General features: G+C 38.7%; 1 protein-coding gene across 1 annotated transcript in view; it reads left to right on the forward strand.

Annotated features, from left to right (window-relative positions):
- The window catches only part of Wwc2 (WW and C2 domain containing 2), a 208,002-nt gene that overhangs the window by 71,353 nt on the left and 111,683 nt on the right, over positions 1–24,966 (forward strand). Inside the window, exon 2 of the mRNA XM_008853555.3 lies at positions 7,124–7,233. Coding sequence (XP_008851777.1) covers positions 7,124–7,233 — 110 coding nt within the window. The remainder of the gene's footprint in view (positions 1–7,123; positions 7,234–24,966) is intronic.

The raw sequence follows: 24,966 nt of genomic DNA on the forward strand, positions 1-24,966 counted from the left end.
AGACTGTCTAAGGTGGTGGACTGTGTCTTGGGTGAGAGTCTAGAGGGGTAAAGCTCATGTGCAGGAGAATATCTGTGAGAAGTACATTTTTATTTTATATGCATGTGCTTGTGCATACATGTGTGCGTGTTCATGTGTGTACATGTGTAGGTGCGCATGCACATGTGTCTGTGTGTATGACTTCAGGTGTCATCCAAGAATCTATCCACTTCCTTTGAGACAGGGTCTCTTGTTGGCCCGGAGCTCATATTTGGCTAGACTGGCTGTTCAGCAAGCCCAGGCATCCTCCTGTCTCTGCCTCCCCAGTGCTGGGATTACCAATGCTCAGCCTTTTTTTCAAAGATGGGTTCTGAGTATTGAATTCAGGTCCTTGTGCTTGTGAGCTGTCCCCTTAGCCTGAGAATTAAATTTTCTAAATGCTGATGTGTCTTTAAAAGAACTTCTAATGTACATTGATGTTTCAAAACTTCAAAAAATATATTGACATTTTGTAACTTTAAAAATGTGCATATTCTTTGACCAACTACTAGGAATTTACTCTAAAAATGCTTACATGACTGTAAATATTTATAAATATATTCACTGAACATGGGTTTCTCTTGAAAATGGATACAATGTCCATTGATTGATTGGTAAATAACAGTATGCAGTCCATTAAATGGATGCAAATATTGAAGGGCTGAGGTAAATTCTATGCTTATTGAAGACTTCTAATTTATATTGGACTACTTTAACTTATTGACAATGTGTGTAAAGTGACCCTGTTTTTATGTTTTCTAAAAGTATGTGAATTTATGAATTGAGGAAGTACCAAAGTACTACAATAGCTATCATTCTGTGGGGAACTAGAGGGATTTAATAGAAATAGTTTATGCTGTTGGTTTATGTAGTCTTCATAGTGACAGTTTGAGGGATGCACTTTTTAAAGTATTTTTGAGACAGGGTCTCTCTTTAGCCCCAGCTGGCCTGGAACTTGCTATGTAGACCAAGCTGGCCTGGAACTCACAGAGATCCACCTGCCTCTGCCTCTTGAGTGCTGGGACTAAAGGCATGCAGAAGTATGCATTTTTAAGGCAGGATTCAAAACTATAGTATAGGTATAGCTTACTTAGTATACCAACTTTGTAAAATCTATTTTTATTATTTACATATAGATATATATTTAATAAACATAGCCTAGAAAGAAATACATCATATTGTTAACTGGTATTATCCCTCCATAGTAAAGATAAAGGCATTTTTAAAAAAATTCCTGCTAGTTCAGCAGTTTTGGAAACAGTGATACTGATCCATTTCAGTCATTTCATTAACCTCTTTAAAGGAGATGCTGAACATTATAGAGCTGTCCATAGGGGTAGTAGGTTTGTATTGTCCTGACAAACATTGTTCTTAATTCATGTTCAAGCTTCTTCAGTCTTTGTCCTTGAACGATTGTTACTGCCCAGAAATTGGTTGTGTGTTGTTGAACTACAGGCTGGGGAATGAAGCAGTCTTGGTTGACTTTTGTTTATTTGTTTGGACAATAATCCGTTAAGCCCTCATTCTCTCTCAGACATTCCTATCTTTTTGGCTAGTACAGCCACTTAAATTCTCAAGCTGTTTTTTCAAAACCAAATGATCTGATAAGCAAATAATTTCTTGGCTCTTACGAAAGAAGAGTTCAGGTTAAAGTGTTTGCTTGACTAGTCTGTTTTCTTCTGTGGAATAAAAACACTTTAAAAAAAACTTGCTAAATTACTGAAACACCCAAGATACATTCTATTATATCTTTGGAACTAAGAATCTGTTTCTATTTTGCTACTCATTCTGATGCGTAATGCAATTATTTTGATATAAAAATAAATCACAAGCCCAAATACTTTGCTGCAGCACTGAAAGATTTCCTCCTATCCTGTCCCAGTTGTCAGGTAATACATCTATCAAGTGTCACCCTAATGCCTAATATCTATATATTATTGTTTGAGCAAATGCATTTACTATTACATACATATAAATGAAAAAAAATTAAAGAATAATTTATAACCCCTCAGCTTTCCATCCTAATTGTCATTAATTTATTTAACATTTATTATATTCCCACTTTTCTGTGAAATAGGCTTTGTTGCTTAGAGATATACAAAAGAACAGTGCTAAGGGAGAGACTTCTAACACACAAGATACTGTAGGTGATAATTTACTCTTTATATAGGTAACAGGCAGAAGAGGATTTCTGGAATGCTATGTAAGAGTAGCATTCTTGAGGATCAACATTTAAATCTTTTTTCTTTGAATTTATTATAATTGTGTGTAATGCATATGCTTGTGTGTGTGTGTGTGTGTGTGAGAGAGAGAGAGAGAGAGAGAGAGAGAGAGAGAGAGAGCTTCATGCCACAGTTCATGTGGGGGACAGAACAGCCTTTAAGAGTCTCTTCTCTCCCCCCCCCCATAGATTCTGGAACTGAACTCAAGTCAGCAGACTCCTGCTGACCTAGTTTATTATTTTTTAATACTGCCAAATTGTTTCATAAAAGCATTGTATTGAGTTACAAAGTCATCAGCAATGAATGACAGTAACTGAGTTTTCCACATCAGCACTAGAACTAAGTCTCCTCACGAAGACAAAGCAAAACAAAACAAAACCTAGATACCTTAATGGGCTTAAAATTCAGCCTTGTTATTGTTGTATTTGGCATTTTTATTATTAGTAGTAATGTTGAACATTTCCTCATTTTTAATTATTTTATTATCTCTTATGAAAGGACTTTATTCATTTGGTGTTTTGGCTTTGTTATATCCTTATTTCTGTCTTAAAAAGAAACTTCTTGAGGCAGCTTTTATATAACGTGAATTAGCTATTATTAAGTGAACAGTGCAATAGCATTTAATGTAGGTGCAGCACTGTGCAATCCCCAACCTATATTTTGTTTGAAGCACTCCCATCTCTCTATGGTACCCATTAAGGAGTCTGTCTCTGTTCACCCCTCTCCCTGGACTCTGGGAACCATTAATCTATTTTCTGATCTTATGGATTGGGTATTGCATATAATGGAATCAAGCAATCTGACTTTTTGTGCTTGGATTTTTTTTTTTCACTTAGACTAATTTTTTTGTATTATTAGTATAATTACTGTATGTTCAAAATTTACCCTTTTGCAGCCATAGACTGTTATAAGAACTGAAGCTTTTGTGTATCTGAGTCCAAAAACCAATAGCATAAACAATGTGCTGTTTCAAAGATGAATCACCTACAAGTGTTGCTTTTCAAGAGCATGTTTGTGAGATAACTATCGAATTAGGAATTAGGTGGCAGAAGGAAGGTTTTGATAGGCTCTCCTAGGGTCTTCCAGAGTATAGTTTCTAGGCTGGAATAAGCAAATGGTAGGAAGCGAATGTCCAAGAAGAGTGGTGAGGTTTGAGAAATGCCTTTGTTGTTGTTGTTTTGTTTTGTTTTGTTTTGTTTTGATAGCAGGGCCCTGTAGACCCAGGTGGCCTGGAACTTACTAAGTCTGTCTTACAGAGATCTGTCTGCCTCTGCCTCCTGAGTGCTGGGATAAAAGGCATGTGCCTGGCCTGAGGAAAGGCTGTTTTAAGATGAGGGGACTGAGTATGTTTATAGGCTGATGGACAAAAAAAATGAACTATTATGGTACAATAGTGACTTTCCCATTATCAGGAAGGCAACATCTTTTAATCTACTTAATCTTTTTTGTTTGTTCCTGGGGATATTATTCTGTTTATATTTTGTAATTTGACAATCTAATCCCTAAACTTTGATATTTATAAATATATGTTTAGTTTGTTTTTTTATTTACTTATGGATACAGTGCAGAAGAAAGAAATACTCGTGTAGATACAGAAAAATAAAACACTAAATTTAAAGTAACACTGTAAAGAAATTTTTACAGGGGCTAGAGAGATGACTCAGTGGTTAAGAGCGCTGGCTACTTTTGTAGAGAACCCATGTTTGGTTCCCAGCACCTACATGGGAACTAACAACTGTCCATAACTCCAGTTCCAGGGGATCTGATGCCCTCTTCTAACCTCTGTGGCGTTGCATGACATGGGTGCACTTACACATAAAGTAAAAATAAATAAAATGCTTTTAAAAAGAAATTTTTACATTAAAAATTTCAAGAATGAGAACTTCTGATTTCTTTATTGTTTATTCACTGAGTTCATAGTCACATTTATACTTGCAAATATAATTCTGTTCTTATAACAATGACAATAAATTAAATGCCTATTGTCTGTTGATTAGTTCATAGGAAAAGAGTAGAATTATTTGCAGATAATGATGCTACCATAACTTGTAATCATAGGACATCCTGAAGCTTTTATAATTTCTTATAAGAATAATAAATACATGCATATTATACTTGGGCTTAAGCGTGTTGATTTAGTGCCAGGTAAATATCTCTAAAATCTCCCTTTTGTCATTTAAATTGATGTTTTCATCTTTTTGCTCATTTCCTCAAGTGGTGTGCCTCCAGACAGCTGCTGTCTAGAGTTAGGGAAAAAGTCAAATCAAGGTCTGTGCAGGGTAACCCAATACCAGTGCTTCTGCATGGAGGTAGTGAGCTGTGGAGGTAGTCACAGAGACATTCTCTGGGCAATGGATGTAGACAGGTTATTTTCTGTGCTGTGAGATTTCTTTGATATGGGATATAATTCCTCTATCAAAAGAAAAATAATTTTTTCCTGGGTAGTTTATGGTATGAGATGGGATTTGTGCACAATTCTAAAAACATAATTTTTTTAAAGCTCAAATTGAGTTTAGACTTACTTCATGATTACCAGGTAAATGTGGCAAATTGCTGCATTTGAACACATTGCTTTTAACACTGAAATTCATTTCTCTTACCCAACCTACCTCGTTTAAATTTTACAGTTTATTCCTATTCTCACTCCTTTGATAAAAAACAGTAGGGACTCCTTTGATAAAAAACAGAACCGCAGCTTTCAAAGTGAATAACTTGCCCTTCGTTGCACAGTAAGTTGTAGAACAAGGATTTGAACCTAGATCTCTTTGGTGCCAAATTTTAAGCCCTTAAACTTCTAAGCGAGAGATGGTTAACCTTTAATATACAAAAAAAGTAGCTGGAGAGCATACATTGCTGGGCCCACATTTTATAGGACTCCCATGGAGGCCAAGATATGTTTCTGTTGCTACTGCTCCTCCTAGGGACACTTTGAGGCCCACTTTTCAATTCTGTACTGATTTGGAACATGCTTTGGTGCCTCTGAGGAGTAAATGAATTCAGATTTGTGTTGATAATCAGTAACATTTGTTGGTTGATTATCATGTTCCTGCTTAATCCCTTTCCATCCTCACATTAATCTTAGGGGAGGTAGTTAAGTTGCAGGAAGGGACTGGAGATCCCCACCTGTAGAGGACACCAAGAAGAGAGGAATGCCCAGTTAGACCCATGGCGTGGCTGTGGTACAGCTGGTGGCCCCCAGTGTTGCTTCTGTGGATTCCAGTGGCCAGTGCTCTCAAAGCCCTCTCCAGGAGAATCCATGCTATGGGAAGGGTAAGAAAAAAGTGACCCTTTCTTTTATCGGGATTTCCTGTCTTTGGAGAACCGTTTTAGTCTGGGAATTCTTGTTATTTCCCCAGCATTCTGAGGGTAGACAGTGGATTTCTTATTGAGATGGATGAAGTGATTCTGGAAATGATCTGTAGGCAATCTGTGCTACTTGTTAGCATGGGTAGAAGGGATTCCAGGAGATTTCATACGTAAGAACCATGCTAGTGAATTGTATTAAATTAAAAGAAAGCTATGTCGACTGATGGTAGCTACTCTACAACAGGACATTCCTAATCTGCAGTATCAGTGAGCTATTGACTGCTTCAACAGCCAAGAAGAATCCCCAAAGCACAAAGAAGGATGTGTGGGAAAAGGTCAATCTGAAATTATGTCTAAAACCTGTACTCTGCTGAGAGGAAACTATGTAGTTTGTCCATTAGTTTTAAAGAGAGAAATTATAAAGCTGAGTCTTAAAGTGAATATGTCCCAAAAAGAAAGAAGTCCTAAGAGAAAAAGAATAAGGAAGTTTCAAAATGTGAGCGAGATCATGTTGGTGTACAAATACTGTATGTGCTTGTTTCCATCAAAAACTGTTCAGTCACGGTTATGTTCAAGATACTTATAAAAATAAGACCTGTGTGTCTTCTGCTTAGTGAGAATTTATAGCAGACCTCACATTCAAGTGTCTAGTTAATAACAGAGCATCTGAATCTGAAATTGGAATAGCCTGATATTCTATCATCCATCCATCCATCCATCCATCCATCCATCATCTATCATCTATCTCTCTATCTCTATCTATCTATCTATCTATCTATCTATCTATCTATCTATCTTCTATCATCTATTATCTATTATCATCTATTATCTATCTACTTACCATCTATCTATCAATGTCAATAAGCAGATTTCCAATTCAAATAATCGCCCCCTGAAAGAACAGCCCTACAAAGATTTTGCCAATCAAAAGGAGTCATAGCACCTGAGTTATAGTATAAGCTGCTGGTATCCCATAAGTAGCCACAGATTCTTTTAACCTCTGAATTATTTTCCAGTCCAGGGGCTCGTGATATATCTGCCTCATACTTCCCTGTTTCGTCTGCTAAACAGGTCCGCACCAAAGTCCAAATAGCTAGAGTACCTCTAGGGAGGGGGTTTTTAGCATCTTTATCTGATAACTCTTTTCCTAATCATTCCCAAGAGGCAGCAGCTACAGACTCCTCAAGAAACCACGGGGCCTCTGCTGCGACAGTATCCAAGAACTTTTCCACCGTCTCAGCCTTAACTTAATCCTGCCACGCTCTAAAAGCTGCACTAGCACAATGTGCACTTTCGCTTTCGATCCGCCAGCACCCATTTTCTCTAAGTTGCTTCTCTGTCCCTTTCCTGGGAACTTTAAGTTTTAAGAATGATGTATTCTACTTTTTTGGGTATTCACTCTCCTTTTATCTGTTTAAGAAAAGGTTTCAAATGCAATCATGACAACTCTGGAATCAAGAACAAAAAGGAAATTCAACCTAGACACTTAACTCAACATTAGGGTACTGAATTCTGACATGTGGTTTGATGTTTGATGTGGTTTGATCACAGTGTTTCTACTGCTTTGTTTGTTGTAGGTTAACAAAGCCCCTGTCCTTTGCTGACTGTGTTGGGGATGAGCTGCCATGGGGATGGGAAGCAGGCTTTGACCCTCAGATTGGTGCCTACTACATCGATCACATTAACAGTAAGTTTTCCTGTTTGGTGAAATAAAATATATCAGGAGAAAAATCCCCCCAAATCTATAGTTAGTCATACAAAAGGATGAACATCTTACAAAGTAAATTGCATTATTTTAAACTCCTATTTTCTTAATGACTGATACATAACTGCAGTGCCCATTTGGGTACTTGGGGCATTTATGGGAACTATTCTTATGGGGACTGAGAAAGGAAATAGGCGCCTGGGCTGGTTGACTGACTGTTGGGCAGGCAATGAATTTTCTAACTCAGTGTAGGTCTAGGAGCTTGTGGAAGTCTACAGCCATTGGGTGCCTCTCTCTATAACCCCTATACCTCCTGATTTGCCCCAGAAAGAGATGGGTATGCTCATGGTGTGGTCTAAAGCCCCCAGCTGACATAGCCTGGGGGCTCGGTGGAGAGGAATGGACACTCATTGGTGGCTCTGGAAGTCAACATAGAGACCGAAAACCTGTTTCTTCTTTCTGTCTGCTGATTTGTTTCAGGCTTCGTGGGGGTAAAGCTCTCATTTTAACAGCTTTTAGATCTATCATGGGCTAGGGCTAGGCTAGAGCAGAGAATTACTATAGCCATGAACTTTTAAAAACACATATTTGAAGTATTTTTATACATATTTTTCTGAGATCTATTCATATATGTTTTTAAAGATATTTATTTATTTATTTATTTATTTATTGTTGTTGTTGTCTTTTTGAGACAAAGTCTCCCTGTAGCCCTAGCTAGCCTGGAACTTGCTATGTAAATCAGGTTGGCCTCCATCTCACAGAGATCCACCTGCCTCTGCCTCCGGAGTGCTGGGACTAAAGGCGTGCACCACCACACCTATCTATTTTATGTGTACTTTAACTAGTGCTTTGCCTGCAGATATGTATGTGTGCTATGTATGTACCTGGTACCCAAAGAGGCCAGAAAAGGGCATCAGATTCTCTGGAACTGGAGTACAGGTGGTAGTGAGCCACCATGTGGATTCTGTGAACTGAATCTGGGTCATCTACAAGTGCTCTTTAACTGCTGAGCCATCTATCTCTCCAGCTCCCTATTCTTACATTAAAAGATTTATAGCTGGGCGTGGTGGCGCATGCCTGTAGTCCCAGCACTTGGGAGGCAGAGGCAGGCGGATCTCTGTGAGTTCAAGGCCAGCCTGGTCTACATAGTGAGTTCCAGGCCAGCTGGGGCTACAGGGAGACCCTGTCTCAAAAAGACAAAAAAAAAAAAAAAAAAAAAAAAAGATTTAAATTAAAAAACAGTATTCTTTAATAAATTTAGGAATTATACTAGTATAGAAAAGTATTTTATTTAATACCAATTAATGATGATTTGTAGCTGCCCTTGTGTAGGTATAGAATATATTTTCTGAGAGGCCCCAAACAGCTTATATTAGCAGCAGTAAATTCTTACAGGTAGGTGAGAGGCAGGAGTGCAAAGGAACAAGCCCTCTAAGGTATTAAGTCAGTATTCTAGAAAGTGCATGGTTAGTAATCTGTTATAGAGTGTCTGGGCAGTCACACACTGTTGGGAACCAGCTTTGATGTATACATTAGTTCTACATAAATGTGGATAAGTTTGTACACGTTGTTACCTCAATCCTTTTATATCACTAAAATAATTTTTTATAGAGACCTTTTCTCTCTCCATGAAAATTTCTAAATTTTCATTCAGAAATCTTCATATTCTCTCTCTCTCTCTCTCCCGCACTCTCTCTCTCTCTGTATGTTTCTGGTACTGAGAACCCAATACTTGGTGCAGACTAGAATTGTGTACTTTTTTAAAGTTAGTTTTTAATTTTGTGTTTTTACTAAACTTTTCTAAATTGTAGTGCTATCATATACTTTAAAATAATAACTATCATCTATCTGTCTTTCTGTCCATCTAAGTACTGTTACTGCTTATTAGTACTTGGCCACCAAGTGACAAATCTTTAAGAGGAAGAGGCTAATTTTGGTAGAATTAAGTTCATTTTAAACAGTTTCATCCTTATGTTATTGCAAATACACTTAGATGGAAAGTCTGAAATCCAGAGCTACTTAACTTTTTAATACTTTGATACTTTTAATACTTAGATAAAAATTTAGTCTTCTTTCCACAAAGCAGTGTTTGGGAAACCAAAAACCAGCCTGGCTGGCCTGGTTCACCAGAAACGAACTCTCCTCGTAGCCAAATGTGGACTTGGCTTGCCTCAGCTCCCCCCCCTTTCCTTTGCTGTGGAAATCCCCCTGCAGCTTTCTTTTTTTGGACCCTCCCTCACTCCTCCCTTTTCCATCTCATTCTTCTCTCCTGTTTGGTATCATTATCATTTCCTGATTTAAAAAATTTCTCCTACCACTTATAGTGTTTATTTTATGTCGTGATCTGTAAACACTGTAAACTCTCAAAATGAAACTAAACAAAACTACAAAAAGAAAGTAACAAATTTTTCACCTCCCCTTCAAAACTATTCCTTAGCCACATACATTCCAGGGTAGCTATGAATGTGGCCCAACACAAAATCATAAACTTATTGAAAACACTGAATTTTTTTGGTCTTTTTGAGACAGGGTCTCCCTGTAGCCCCAGCTGTCCTGGAACTCACTATGTAGACCAGGCTGGCCTTGAACTCACAGAGATCCACCTGCCTCTGCCTCCCGAGTGCTGGGATTAAAGGCATGTGCCACTACGCCCGGCAACACTGAATATTTTTAAAGGTTAAACACATTTATGTGTGTACATGTGTGAGTTCCTATGTAACACATATGTTCAGGAGTCTGCAAATACAAAAAAGGGTGTTAGAGCTCCTGGAATTTGAGTTACAGGTGGTTGAAAGTTACCACGTGGGTGTTGGGAACTGAACATACTGATCAGCAGCAACAAGCACTCTTAACCGCTGAGCCATCTCTCTAGCTCCAACATTAAAATAGTTTTGTGACTTGATTGCATAGTTTTCCACTGTGAACTTATTTTTTTTTCATTATTATTATTTTATGTGTATGAGTATTTTGCCTGCTTGTGTGTAAGTGCACTTGTGTCATGTAATGCCCACAAAGGCCAGAAGAGGGCAACAGATCCCCTGGAACTGGAGTTACAACCTCCATGTAGGTGCTGGGAATGTAATCCAAGCCCTCCATAAGAGCAGCCAGTGCTCTTAAGTGCTGACCCATCTCTCCAACCTTCCCACTATGAACTTTGTGGATGACAATAGTGTGTCAAAATGTCAAAAGATTGTATATGCCTATATCCCTTACCATATGTGGTCCCCTCTCTTCGTGGCCAGAATCACTGAAAGCCATGGTCTGCATGAACTTCACTTCCTGATTGTTCTCCCGTCATCTCACAGAGACCACTCTTGCTGGGTCATCTGAGACACCACAAATGGAAACAGCCAGGACTGCTATAGTCTTGTCTTCCTTGACTTGTCGCTGTGGGTTATTCCTTCTTCCTAACCCCTCTGAATTACGTGGGTCTTCTGTTGAGGATCTCTTTTCCTTACCTGATTGTTCCTTCCTGTCTTTCTCCTGCTGGTCCTGTCTTTACCTGTGCCTGCTCTTGGGATTTCTGGAAAAATCTTCTGCCATTTGCATCCTTTGGATCTTCCTGGTTGATAATTTCAGGTTTTTCCTGTAGGCTATTGACTGCTAAAGCTAAATTTGTCCCTTAAGTCTTCCAGCTATAGGTATTTTGTTCCTCTCTAGAAGATTGCTCTGATTCTGCCCCCACTGGCCTCTCTACTTTCATCTCTTGCCTGTACTGGAGGGTCCTGGAGTAGCATGGTGTGCTTCCATGGCTACCTGCAATTCTTTCGGTGTTTTGGTCTAGCCCCGGAGATGTGCCCAACCCCTAGGTCTTCCCTTATGACCACCAGCCTTGTAGGTTTGGTCTATTCATCTGCCAATGCTCCCTAAAGACTTCTTTGACACTCACCTCGCTACAGGTCCCCTGAGAACTCTGGATTAAATACCTAATTCATGCATTTTTTTAATACTCAAGACATAGGAATTTTTTTCAAAGCATTATCATTTGATGCTTTTATTTATTTGGATGTTTTCCTCACTTGAATGTGAGCCTCTTGGGGGCAGTTACAGTATCTTTTATGTTTTTATCCTTGGGTGCCTAGCCTAATGTTAAACTCTTGAAGGAAGAGCTGTGTTATTTAATTTACAGATCAGAAACTGATCCTTTTTTTAAAATAAAAGAATTAAAATGTATTTCAAACATAAGTTATGCTCCAGAAAGTATCATTCTGAATATGTAAAGCCTGGATTATCAAAATATGAATTTTTAAGCCTACCACTTTGCTTTAGTTTATATAATTGTTGTCTGGTAGCCTGTTGGATTTACTCTGCCCTAAAGACCCAAATTACCCACAGCAAGTAGTTTCCTCACTGAGAAGGATCTGACCCGTTATCTCATTAATCTTCAAGACATTCCTGCAAAGTAATTTATAGGAAGCAAATGGTATTATCTTTTCATAACAGCTGGTCCACACATATGCTATGTTTTGACATTGTATAGTTTCAGCATTATTTTCTCTTTGTTTATATTAAAAAATGAAATAAGGAATGTTTGGTTGTTTCATACTCTTTCTGTAAGACACTCTTTAGAGGTAAAGGATTTGACCTTGACAGCGAGAGTAACTTCAGTCCGTGCTTCATGTTAGCACTCTGCCTTCTTAGTTGGTATGTGTGGTGTGGAGTGAAAACTTTAATGGGGGTGCTGCATCTACCTAGAAAGTAATTATAGAGTTATAAAGTTTTGATACCATCATTACAACCAGAGGGAAATTATTTATTTAAAAAATATTTGTTTATTTAAGCCAGGCGTGGTAGTGCATGCCTTTAATCCCAGCACTCAGGAGGCAGAGGCAGGCAGATAGATCTCTGTGAGTTCAAGGGCAGCCTGGTCTACATAGTGAGTTCCAGGACAGCTGGGGCTACAGGGAGACCCTGTCAAAAAGATCCCCCCCCAAATAAATAAATAAATAATTGTTTCTTTATTATTTTTGTGTATGTGTGAGTTTAAATGCATGCACCATGTGTGCAGGGGCCAGGGGAGGCAAGAAGAATGTGTCAGATTCCATGAAACTGGAGTTAAAGGTGATTGTGAGCCACCATGTGGGTGCTAAGAATTCAGCCTGGGTCCTCTGCAAGAGCAGCAAGCCCTCTTAACCACTGAGCCATCTCTCTAGATCCTGGCAATCAGTTTTTCAGTGAGTCAGTTGTACCATGATTTTTTTTCTTTTCTTTTTTTCTTTTAGCAGTTGAAGTGTTGTTTATATGCATGAAACTGCACAGATACTGCATAGTTTTCAATGAACTTTGGTCATCATGCAATCCTTTGTAATCCTCACTCCCAAATAAGACAGATCATTTCTGTCACCCGAGTGAGTTGTACCCTGCCCCTTTCCAGTCAGCCCTTCCTTTGAGGCCTCAAACATTGTTTAGATTTCTATTATCATAGCTTAAATTTGCTAATTCTGGAACTTACTATAAAAGAATGTTGTTTGATTTTTAGGAGCAGATTATTTTATTCAGTGTTTGTTTGTTTTTAAACTATGCTCCTGATTTAAACAATAGCATGGTAGAATACATTTACTAAGTATACTTGATTAAAAAATAAAAACAAAAAACCTCATATTCAAAATATAAATAGCTCCTCAAAACTCAATGTTAAGAAGAAAAACCGGTCTGGAAAAATGACTCTGTGGTTAAAAACACTTGCTGTTCTTCCAGAGGACCTGGGTTCAGTTCCTAGCACTCACATGGCAGCTGACAACCATCTGTAACTCCAGTTCCAAGGGATCCAACACCCTTTTCTGGCTTCTGTGGGCACTGCACATACATGGTACAGTTATATACATGCAGGCAAAATACTCATACGCATAAAATAAAAGTAATAAAAAGATTTTTTTTATTAAAAGAAGAAAAACAGGCTAGAGAGAGCTCAGTGGTTCCCAGAATTTACATTGGGCTGCTGATAATGCCTGTAACTGCAGATTTGGAATGATTTGGTGCCTCCTTAGGCACTAACATACAAATACCCGCAAAACACACACATACACATAATTAAAAATAATGAAAAAAACTTTTTTTAAAGAAGAAAATCTAATTTAAAAATAAGCAATAAATTTAGACACTTCACAAAGAGAAAGCAACAGCTTCTTTTATATCCCTCTATGTTTCTATTTAATAGTGTGTTCCTTTTTATTTCTTAGTAGTATTCAGTTTTTAAAATCTATTCTGAAATTGAAGTTGTTTCTAGTTTGGGGCTGGTATGAAAAAAGACTACTGTGAGCAGTTATAGAAATCTTTGAATTGTGACTAAAAATAGAAAACTTTTAATCTCACCCTGCTTTCTTTTATGCTGGTAATTGAACCCAGGGCCCAGTGTAGCTAGGCAAAATTCTTTACATTAACCATTTCTAAGTATACAGTACATTAGTATTAATTCTTCACACTTTGCTGAGCAACAGGTTTCTAGACGTTTCTCCACTTGCAAGATGGAACTCTGGACCATTGACAGTAATTCTGCCTGCCTTGGTTGCTTTTGGCAACCTTCGTTTGTGCTGATTTTAAAGCGTTTGACTCCTTTACATACCTCATCTAATTTCCGAAATAAGCATTTGTGATTAATATTTTTCTCTGTTGTATGTAGCATAGGACAGGATTTCCTTGTTTTGTCTGGTTCTGTGATATTCTATTGTGGGTTTGTATTGCATCTTCATTACTCATTCATGGGTGACGGACATGGACATTGATGTTGCTTCCAGCTCTTAGTTATTGTGAATAATGTTGCAAGGAACATGAGTGTGAAAACATTCCTTTGAGATCTTGTTTCCAATTGTTTTGGATAAATACCCAGAAGTAGGATGACTGGATCACGGTTCTGGTTTTAACTGAGGAATTTCTACTGCTTTTCACACCAGCAACACCATTTTTCAGCCCTCCCAACAGTGCACCAGGGTTCCAATTTCTCAGTGTCCTCATTTTATTTTGATAGTGACTGTCCTAATGGACCTGCGAGATACCATTATGGTTTTCATTTGCATTTCCCCAAACATTAGTGATGTAAACATCTTTTTATGTGCTTATTAGCCATTTGAATCTCTTCTTTGAGAAAATATCTAGATAAGGCCATTGTCTGTTATTTTTATTTTTATATTTTTTTATCTTCAGGGTTTTTTTGAGACAAGGTCTCCCTGTGGCCCCAGCTGGCCTAGAACTCTATGTAGACTGGGCTGGCCTTGGTATCACAAAGCTCCACCTGCCTCTGCATCCTGAGTGCTGGGATTAAAGGTACGGACCACCACTATTCCAGCCACCATGGCCAACCACCAGGGCCAGCCCCATCGCCTAACTTTTTAAATTGGGTTGTTTGTAGCTGTTGAGCTGTAGAACTCGTATGTGTATATGAGGGTTTTTTTGTTTTTGTTTTTTTTCTTTTCTTTTCTTTTAATCAGATATATGTAATGTATTTGTTTTCAAATCTTAAACTCACTTTGTTAATGAGCATTTACCTCTTTTGTTAAGGGGTCTTTTGGAAAGTAGGATTTTATATCCATTTTAAATTTTAAAAATGTTTCTGTTTGCTTATTTTGGTTTGTTTGAAACAAGGTCTTACTCTTTTTTTATTTATTATTTTTATTTTATGTGTATGCATGTATTGCCTGCATGTAGGTAAGTGCACCTGTATTGTGCAATGCCTTGCAGAGGTCAGAAGAGGCTGTCGGATCCCCTGGGACTGGAGTTACGGACAGTTGTTAGCTGCCATGTAGATGCTGGGATTCGAACCTGGGTCTTCTGCAAGAACAATCAGTGTTTTTAACCACTGAGCCACCTCTCCAGCCCTGAAACAAGGTCTTACTCTTACCCAGATTAGCCTAGTCCTGCTTCAGCCTCTGGAGTGCTGGGATTTAGGCATGAGCCATCACGCCCAGCTTGAAGAGTACAATTTTGCATCTTGATAGAGTTGGGGCTGGAGAGATGACTCAGCGATTAAAAGCACATACTGCTCTTGCAGATAACCCAAATTGATTCCTAGCTCCCATGCCTGGCAGCTTACAACTCCCAAAACTCCAGCTCCAGGGGAATCCAATGCCTCTGGCCTCCATAGGCACCCGTATTCATGTGCACACACAAAATTTATTTTAATCTTTAAATTTTTATTTATTATTTTTATTTTATGTATATGTGTGTATTGCCTGCATGTATGTTAAGTGCACCCGTGTCGTGCAGTGCCCGCAGAAGTCAGAAGATGCTCTTGGATCCCTTGGAACTGGAGTTATAGATGGTTGTTAGCCACCATGTGGGTGCCGGGAACCCAACCTGGGTGTTCTGCAAGAATAGCTGGTGCACTTAACTGCTGAGCCATCTCTCCAACTCCTTTAATAATTTTTTTGATGAAGTTCATTGTGGCACCCTTTCCCTGCCTTATGGTTAGCGTTTTCATGTTCTGTCCAAGAAATCTTCTGTAAGGAAAAAAAATTATTCTACAACTTTTCAAAAGGAAAAAAAGTTCTTAGAACTCAAAAGTAGGAAGGAACCATTTTTAAAATTAAACTTTTAAAATCTTCAGTCCTTCAAATCTGCTCTAAAAAAAGAAAAAGAGAAGCCACAAACTAGATTTCCCAAGCCTTTAATATAGAAGACATGAAGAATTTCTCCAACTCAATAACCGGATAAATGAAGACGAACACGGACAAAACATAAGAACAAATTACATTCCCTCACAATGTAAATGAGGATATCAGGTGTTCATCGTTAGTCAGCAGGAATATTCAAATCAAAACTACAGTGACCTGGCACTCACACACCTAAGAAGGCTAAAATTTAAAATGACAACACTCAGAAGAATGCGCAGCAGCTAGAACTCTCAAAGAATAATGTGAAAATATGCAAAGGTACAATCACTTTGCAGAACTCTTAGTAAGCCTGTGCTTAACAGGGCGCAGCAGCTCTAGTCATGGGTCTTAGAGTATTTATGTTTTAAGTTATTAATCTATGTCACATTAATTTCTGAGTTTGGTATAAAGTAAAATTGAAGTTCTTTTTGTTTTCAAAACAGATATCCTGTCATTCCAGAACCATTTATTTATTTCTTCTTTGTGTGTATGTGTGGGGGGGGAGTAATCCATGTATGGATGGGTGTGCTTACTGGTGCGTGTGTGTATAGAGGCCAGAGTGTGTGTTAGGTGCCTTCCTCTGTTGCTGTTCACCTTACTTTCCAAGACAAACTCTGTCATTGAAACTAGAACTCATTGATTTATCAATTTGGCTGGTAAGCCAAATTCAGTGAGCCCCTGGAATCTTTCTATCTCCTTTCTTCCCAGAGCTGCTGTTACAGAAGCACTCTGTACCAGACTTGTTGGTGCTGAAGATCCAAACCCAGGTCCTCATGCTTGCATAATAAGCCTTTACCTGCTGGGTCATTTCAGCCCCTCCAGAACCATTTCTTGTATGGCTATTCTTTTCCTATCTTTATGAAAATACATTGATGTATGTTTGTTCCTGAATTTTCTTTTCTGTTCACTTGATCTATCTTCATGCTGATACCACAGTTATGATTACTTACAGTTTCATAATAAGACTTGAAATGAGGTAGGATAAGTTCTCTAATTTGAAAGTTCTTCCTAACTTGATTCTTCTCTATTAAAATTGTTTTTCAAAATATCAATCTGGGGCTGGACAGATGGCTCAGCAAATAAGAGCACCGACTGCTGTTGCAGAGGACCCAGATTCAGTTCCTAGAACCCATATGATGGGTAACAGCCATCTGCAACTCCAGTTTCAGGGGGTCCAACACTCTCTTCTGGCCTCCTTGGGCATTGTATACACGTTGTGCACTTGCATACATGCAGGCAATAGACTCATACACATAAAATAAAAATAAATATTCATTTAGTTAAAAATTTTATAGAATTTTTGCTATTTATATGCAATATAATTTTACCGTATTTAGATCCCCTTCCCTATCCACACCTCCCCTTATTACCCCACCCAATTTAATGTAGTTTATTATACATATACTAAGGCCTATAGAGTCTAATTAGTGTCTCCAATTGTTCTTCAGTGTGGGTCTATCCACTGCAGCCTGGTTTACCTACCAAGAGTCCCATGCTTGAAAGAGACTGTCTCTGCCTCTTCTGGCAGCTTTCAGTTGCCACAATTTCCTTAGGTTGAGTTGGAGTTTCTTTCCTACTTTCCCATGTCTGCTCTGGGATTTTGTCTGGTTTAAGCTTGCATGGAACTGGTGTATGCTGTCACCATTGTTGTGTGTTTATATGAGTAACTGACTTGGAAAACTCTGTGTCCTTGTGATCATCCACCCTCTCTGGCTCTTACAATCTTTCTGTCCCCTCTTCTACAATGATCCCTGAGCCTTGGGAGGCAGATGTTTGATATAGGCATCCTATTCATGGATAAGCACTCTGCAGCCTCTTGTTCTCTGTACATTGGCCACTTGTGGGTTTCTGTGTTAATCACCATTTGCTACATAAGGAAACTTCTCTTGTGAGAGTTGAGAGATTCATTAATCTAGGAGTATAGCAATAAGTCATTTGTGTTTCTACGCATATTATAGAATCAGCTTATCACTTTGTATTTTAAAACCCATGATGGAGTTGTAACTAGTTTGCTTAATCAGTTGGCAACTTTGGGAAGAACTGAATCCTATTGAGTCTTCCAAGGCCTCTGTGTTGGCTGTCCCCTGATCTGCTCAGTTTTAGGCTGTTTATGCCCCTGCAGAGACTTACGCATCTTTTGCTGAGCTTATGCCTACTACTTCATACTTTGGATGCTCCGGTATATAATATATAGTAAAGCTTCATTTTATTAGTATATAACTTTTTCGGTAAAAATTCTTATTCCTTCAAATAGGAAGAGTTTTACCTTTTCTTTTCCAATTACACTTCTTTTCTTTCCCCTGACTCTTCCTCTTCACTCTTTTTGTTTGTTTGTTTGTTTGTTTGTTTCAAATTTTTGCACTATTTTGGGAGCCTCAGTAATGAGATATTGACTAGAAATAGAGAGAGCATTCTTACTTTTTCTTAATCTTTGAGCCCTTGGGATGTCAGCTACCACATCTGTTGTGTCTTGCTTTTTCACTGCTGTCCTTTATCAGACTGGAGCATTCCTTAGTCCTTGAGAGCTCTACATGTGGTGCTTTCATTATGAATGAGTGCTGAACTCGTAATCAGACTTTTCAGCACTTCTTAGGTGGCTTTCTACTGCTTTTTGGTCTGCAGATGGTTGTATTGGTGGATGCAGAACCTATGGATATGGAAGACTGTCTTATCCTTGTTAAGGATTTTTCGAGTTAATTTGCTAATATTTGGTTGAGATTTTTATGTCCATGTTCATAAGGACTATCAATCTATTTTCCTCCCTAGTGAAAATTGTTTCTCTTTCTCTGTAATGGATTAGAATATGATAAAACTTGGTAAAAAAGTCAATGTATACTTCAAAATGCTAATTTTGCAATTATTGAGTCTATTTTCAATCAATGAAAATTTAATTTGCAATCCTGTGCTGTTTATTTTATTATTTGTGATCTTCAGATGTCTCACTAGAGCTATGATCACTGCATTTGAGTCTTCCTGGAGATGCTTTTATATATGCACCATTTTTATTTTAAATCTTTACTAATTCCAGTTAGTAAGAATCTTACTGATGGTTTCTTTTTCTCTTGATCTTGAGTGACATTTTCTTGTTTCTTAGCATATCCATTATTTTTTTTTAATCTGACTGAGACATTATTAACAAAAGGGTGTAGATGCTGAATTCTATTGTTTTTTTAATTAAAACATTTTACTAATGGCTGGGCATGGTAGCACATACCTTTAATTCCAACACTAGGGAGGCAGAGGCAGGTGGATCTCTGTGAGACCAAGGCCAGCCTGGTCTACATAGCAAGGTCATCTGGGAATACAGGGAGACCTTGTCTCATAAAACAAAACAAGAAACTTTTTAAAGTGTGTGTGTGTGTGTGTGTGTGTGTGTGTGTGTGTGTACAAACATGTGTGCAGGTGCCCATGGAGGCCAGAAGAGGATGTTTCTTCCTTGTAAACATAGGCTTTAACCCGCCAGCACTCTTTGATACTTTTCTCTGAGTGGGTGTGTGTCAGGGCAAAGTAAGGAAAAAATGAGCCTGAGGTGGGCTGCTAGTGTCTGCGCTGGGCTGGCAGGTTTGTTCCCCCATTTATGTAGGGTGGCCCTCAGGAGGTTCCAGAGCTCTGTCTTGCAGCATCCTCCTTTTCTCATCTTTTGACTTTTTTTGTTGGACCTCTTCTGTCTGGGTCCATTTGCTGTCCATGAGATCTAGGAAATAGCAGTAGATATTAGAGGTGTAAAACAGTAAAAATAGAGCATTTACAGCCGTTTTGTTGTTTCTTCCCAATCCTTCCTCTTACTTTTAGAAACTTCCTTTGATTTCTGGATTCTGCATGTAGATTCTAATTGTAATCACCAGGAGTGATTGGATGGTGTGTGCTCATTCCATAGTACTCAGAAACTAACTCCTTTAGGTAACACATGTTTTGTTGGGATTTGATGAAATCCTCTCACACATGTATAATGTTTCATTTAATTTGTTTTCTTTCCATGGAGAAAATTAATTTTGGACTTTTTCTGTTGCATTTCTGTCTTATTGTGTGCTTTAAGCTTTCCCAGACAAGCTGTTTTTTACATACTTAACATAGTCTGGTAAAACTTAATAGAAATGCAAGACTGGAGAGATTGCTCAGCAGTTAAGAGCACTAACTGCTCTTGCAGAGGACCCAGGTTCGATTCCCAGCACACACATGGTGGCTAACAACCTTTGGTAACTCCAGTTCCAGGGTAATCCGACGCCGTCTTCTCACCTCCATGGGCACTGCACGACACAGGTGCACTTATATACACGCAGGCAATACACTCATACACAAAAAATAAAAACAATAAATAAAATATTTTTTAAAAAATTTAATATAAATGAGACAGATGCAAGGGTTCTACCTCTCTCAGGACCCTGAGACAGTGTTAAGCATTGTTAAATGAACATTGTTAAAAACTGGTAAAGCACTACAACAGTAATGATAGACCTTTATTGTAGGCACCCCTTTTAATGATTAATTTCCCTCTTAAGTTTTTTGGGGTCCCTAGACAATTTTCTAACTACTTTTAATGGAGGACAATCAGCCAGGGAGCTGATCAAACTATCTTCCCAACATCTTGGGTGCTTTGAACACTCAAGACGGCCTTGAGAAAGTTAGGCTGTAACCACAGCTGTTTGCTGCTAGAGCACAGTTCTGGTTCCAGAAGCCATTATTCCAGCCTTGACTGTTTTAAAGAGCATGGAGTTTTTTTGTTATCAAAGCCTCAGTGAACTCTAGCAAGCATTTTCATCCAGGCCAGCAGGGGAGTAGGTCACTGGGTGGGTGGTTCAGCAGAAGAAATATAACTGGTGCAAACACAGCTCTCCATTTGTATGAAAGGCTGTGCCATGTTTGGTGTAAACATTCTTGTCACACCCCCATCCTGGCTGTTTAATAGGGTATTCAGTTCACTTTTCAAATCAACCTCCTTGCGTTGCTGCAATATTAGGATAATCCGAAAGTATAAGGATTCTTTTGGCTTACCCTTTTTTAATGCCATATTTTTATCACTTCTTTGAGATTTTCATACATGGATGCAATTTATTTTGATCATCTTCACCTACCACTTCAGACCCTGTCCCCCTACACTCCTCCCAACTTCATGTCCTCTTTTTTTCTTTTTAAATAAGCCACTAAGTCCAGTTTATGCTGCCCATATACTTATGAGTATGGTTCCATCCACTAGAGCATGGTCAACCTGTCAGGGGCCACACCCTTAAAGAAAAAACAGATTCCCTCCTCAACAGCCATCGGGGGTCAGCGGCTCCTCACCTAGGGTGGGGCCTCATGAACTCCTCCCACTGCTGTCTGCAGTGCTATTGTGCAGGTCTTGTGCTGGCAACCATAGCTGCTGTTAGTTCACAAGTGCAGCAATACTATCATGTCCAGAAGACACTGCTTCACCCTGGTCCTCCCTGACCTGTGGCTCATAACAGTCTTTCTGCCCCCTCTTCCATGATGGTCTGTGAGCCTTGAGGGGAGGGGTTGTGATACAGATGTCCCGTTTATAGCTGGGCACAGCCTCTTATTCTCTACACTTTGACCAGTTGTGAGTGTCTACATTAACCACCGTCCATTGCACAATGAAATTCCTCTGCTGAGGTCTGAGTACTACACTAATCTATGTGTAGAGAGCTGAATTTCAAGGGCAGTTTGACACTATGCACATTTAGCAAAATAATAGTAGTAGGTTTACCCTTGGGTCCTATGAGCTCTCCAGCCATGGGTTGTTGGCCAGATTTACAGTACCAGGCATGCAATTTCCTCCTGTGGTTACCTTCATAACTTGAATGATCTTTTCTGATTGCTTTTGCTCTTTTAGTAAAGTGCATTGAACTGTCAGCACAAAGATTTGGAAGTGGCAGCAGGGCCGCAGCAGCTGCAGAAGCAGCAGTGGCTGTAACAGCAGCAGCAATAGTGTCAAGAGGACAGTTGAGGAGTTCCAGAGGACAACTTGTTTGAGGATCAAAAGTGGAGATGATAAAACCTGTCACTGAAGATGAGAAACTATAGGCCCTGGTCACTAGAAGAGTTCCAGCGAAGTATAAAACCCTAAGGATCAAGATTCTTAATATCCTATGCCCAAACTATGTAACTATAGCCACTGTAGGAGGTGGAAGTTCAACACCAGAGGCCTATTCAGTAGCGTAACCCTAGCAAGTGTACCTGTTGTTACTCTCTGCTGCTGCTGGAGGCCAAAGTAGCTACCAAGTGCCAGAGATGTTGATGATTAAAACTTGGGACAGTAAGCCTCCAAACATGTACACAGAGCCATTAGTCTCTGGCTTCTGAAGCTTGGAACAGTTGGCCCTCCCTTTCAGGGTGTGGAAACTCTGCCTCTGGTTCTGCTAGTCTGGTCCCTAGGCCTTGAAAACTAAAGGACCTAGGATTGCCAATTCTAGAAGAGTGTTTCCTTGCTTACTTATGATTTCTATCATAAAGGACCCCAGTGGTTGATTGGCAGCATGGTGGTACTGATGCCAACTTTTGAAAATGTGATTGTTTGCATAGTCCATGTACATGTCAAATTCAGGAACTTCCTACTTTGTGTACACCTCGACATAGATTTGACATGGGTTTTGAGGCCTTTCTTTTTGAACTTGTTCATTTTCCTGCTTCTAACTGTTACTTCTTTCTCTCCTCATTTGTTTGGCTCATAGTCCATTTGAGAGTTTCTCAGTTTTGTTATTCCCAGATAATATGACTTTACTCTCTTCCCCAGTTTGTTCTTCTTTATCTGTCATAATGTTTTCCTTTGCAATTGCTGTGCCAGTGGTTCTCCTGTCTATATTTCAGCCTCAATGTCTTTGTTTTCTATCAAAATTTCTCTCTGATGACACACTTCTATTTAGTGTTGTCTTTGAAACCTAAAATACCCAAATAACCAAATTATTTTTCCCTTAGATGTTGTTAATTAGCACACACACATACATATACAACACATTTCAATGTTATTATTTAACACACATGCATACACATACACACATTTTGTTCCTTGTGAATACTAAATAGAAAAGAATTTAGAATCATCGTCTCAAAATTATTTATGTTTATGTGTATGTGCCTTCTCGTCTGTGTGTGCACCATGTGCATGCAGCGCCCATGGAGGCCAGAAAGGGCATCAGATTCCCTGGAACCGGAGTTACAGGTAGTTGTGAGCCACCTGATGTGGTGCTGGGATTGAATCCTGGTCCTCTACAAGAGCGGCAAGTGCTCTTAACTGCTAATATCCAGGCCCATATTGTCATTTCTTTCAAATAATTATTTATTTATTTATTTTTACTTTATGTGTATAAGTGTTTTGTCTTCATTTATGTAAGTGCACCAATGTCATGAAGGCCCATGGAAGTCAGAAGAGGGCATCAGATACCCTAGAATTGGTTTATGGACAGTTGTTAGCTGCCATGTCGGTGTTGGGAACCAAACCCAGGTCCTCTGCAAGAGCAGCCAGTACTCTTAACCACTAAGCCATCTTTCCAGCCCCATCTTATTTCTTTTTAAAAATATTTTATGAGTATCGGTGTTATGCCTGCATATACATAAGTGCACCCATGTTGTACAGTGCTCACGGAGGCCTTCTGGGCATCACATCTCCCAGAACTGGAGTTATAGATGGTTATTAGCTGCTATGTTGGTGCTGGGATTCGAACCCAGGTCTTCTGCAAGAGCAGCCAGTGCTCTTGAATGCTGAACCATCTCTCCAGCCCTCCCACCTTCTTTCTTGATGATACTTTTTCTCTGTAAAGTAACTCAGATTTGTGTCTTCACTTTCTTTCCTTCTACCATCCTCCTAATTCAGACCATTGTAGTCTTATCCTTTTGTTCCTTTCCCTCTGGTTTTTATATATATTTTATGAAAGTAATGGGGCAGAAAAATGGAAAATGGAGATAAATAAAAGAAAAATCAGCAATGTTCACATGACCTAGAGTTCCTTAATTTTCTTCCCACATAGGGTTTTAAATTAGATTGTGCTTCTAAGTGCAATTATATATAATATTTTAATAGATTTCTCTCTTTATTTAATATAAAACTTTCATCACAAAATATTTCTATTGTATCATATCAATTCTTGGTCATAGACCCTCACATTCCTGTCAGATGATCTTCCTGAAATATAAGTGAGATTGTTTCATGCATCTGCCTTGAACCCTTGTGTGACACATTATTGCTTACAAAATGAGCTTCACATTTATTAACTGTTACAAAAGAGAGCATAGAAGAATGGCCAAAACACTGACAGAACAAAGGAGAACAAGCAGAAGCATCCCTCTCTTCTGAAGTGAGCTGTGGCCACCTAGAGAACATGGTTTCTGCTAATGCTCAAAGGATGGCTGGGCTAAGTAGGCTGGAGAAAGACAGCAGAGTTGCGGAGATGAAGAGAAGGAAAAAAACCTCCTGAAAGGAAGAGGACCACAGCTAGGGCAACGGCCTTGCCAAGCTAAAGAATGCAGGACTTAATGAAAGAAATTCATTTAGAATTAAAGAAGGAAATTCAGCTGCTAGCTTGTGGTACATAATGACTGGAGCAGTATGTAAGGCTGGGTCTGTCCACTTGCTTGATAAGTTTCAGTGTCTTGTTTAATTGCTGCCAGTTTCATGGCACCATACTTTTTCAATTAGAAGAAACCATGTAGTCTCCAAATTGCTTTGGCACTTAACCATTCTTCTCTCAAGACAATTATCACATTGTAGGTATGATTATTTTTCATTGTGCATAACGACTTCCTGTATCTTGTCTGTTGCTTCTAGTACATGGTTAGTTATTGTAAGTAGAAATAGTGAGCAATAAATAAAATCTGCAGCAGCTTTATAAAAAGGAACATAAGGGAAGTTGTTTATGTTTATTTCATTCATTCTTCTGAGCACAACAGGAAGAATAGAAATGTTCATTGTAGACAAAAATAATATTCTCTGAAGAGTCTAATGTTATCTTCTATGATTAGCTCTTGTGTTCCCTATCTATAAAGTTCTACATCTATGAAATTGATGGAATGTGAATTCTGCTGATACGTGTTTTAACAGTATGTAATGTATTGCTTCTTTAATATATCAGACAACATGCAAATTGCATTGCATTATGATATAGTGATCTCCCAAGGCCAGGAGGTCTTAATAAAAAAA

This window comes from Nannospalax galili, unplaced genomic scaffold (assembly GCF_000622305.1).
Source record: "Nannospalax galili isolate Female #2095 unplaced genomic scaffold, S.galili_v1.0 scaffold46, whole genome shotgun sequence".
Classification (NCBI taxonomy): domain Eukaryota; kingdom Metazoa; phylum Chordata; class Mammalia; order Rodentia; family Spalacidae; genus Nannospalax; species Nannospalax galili.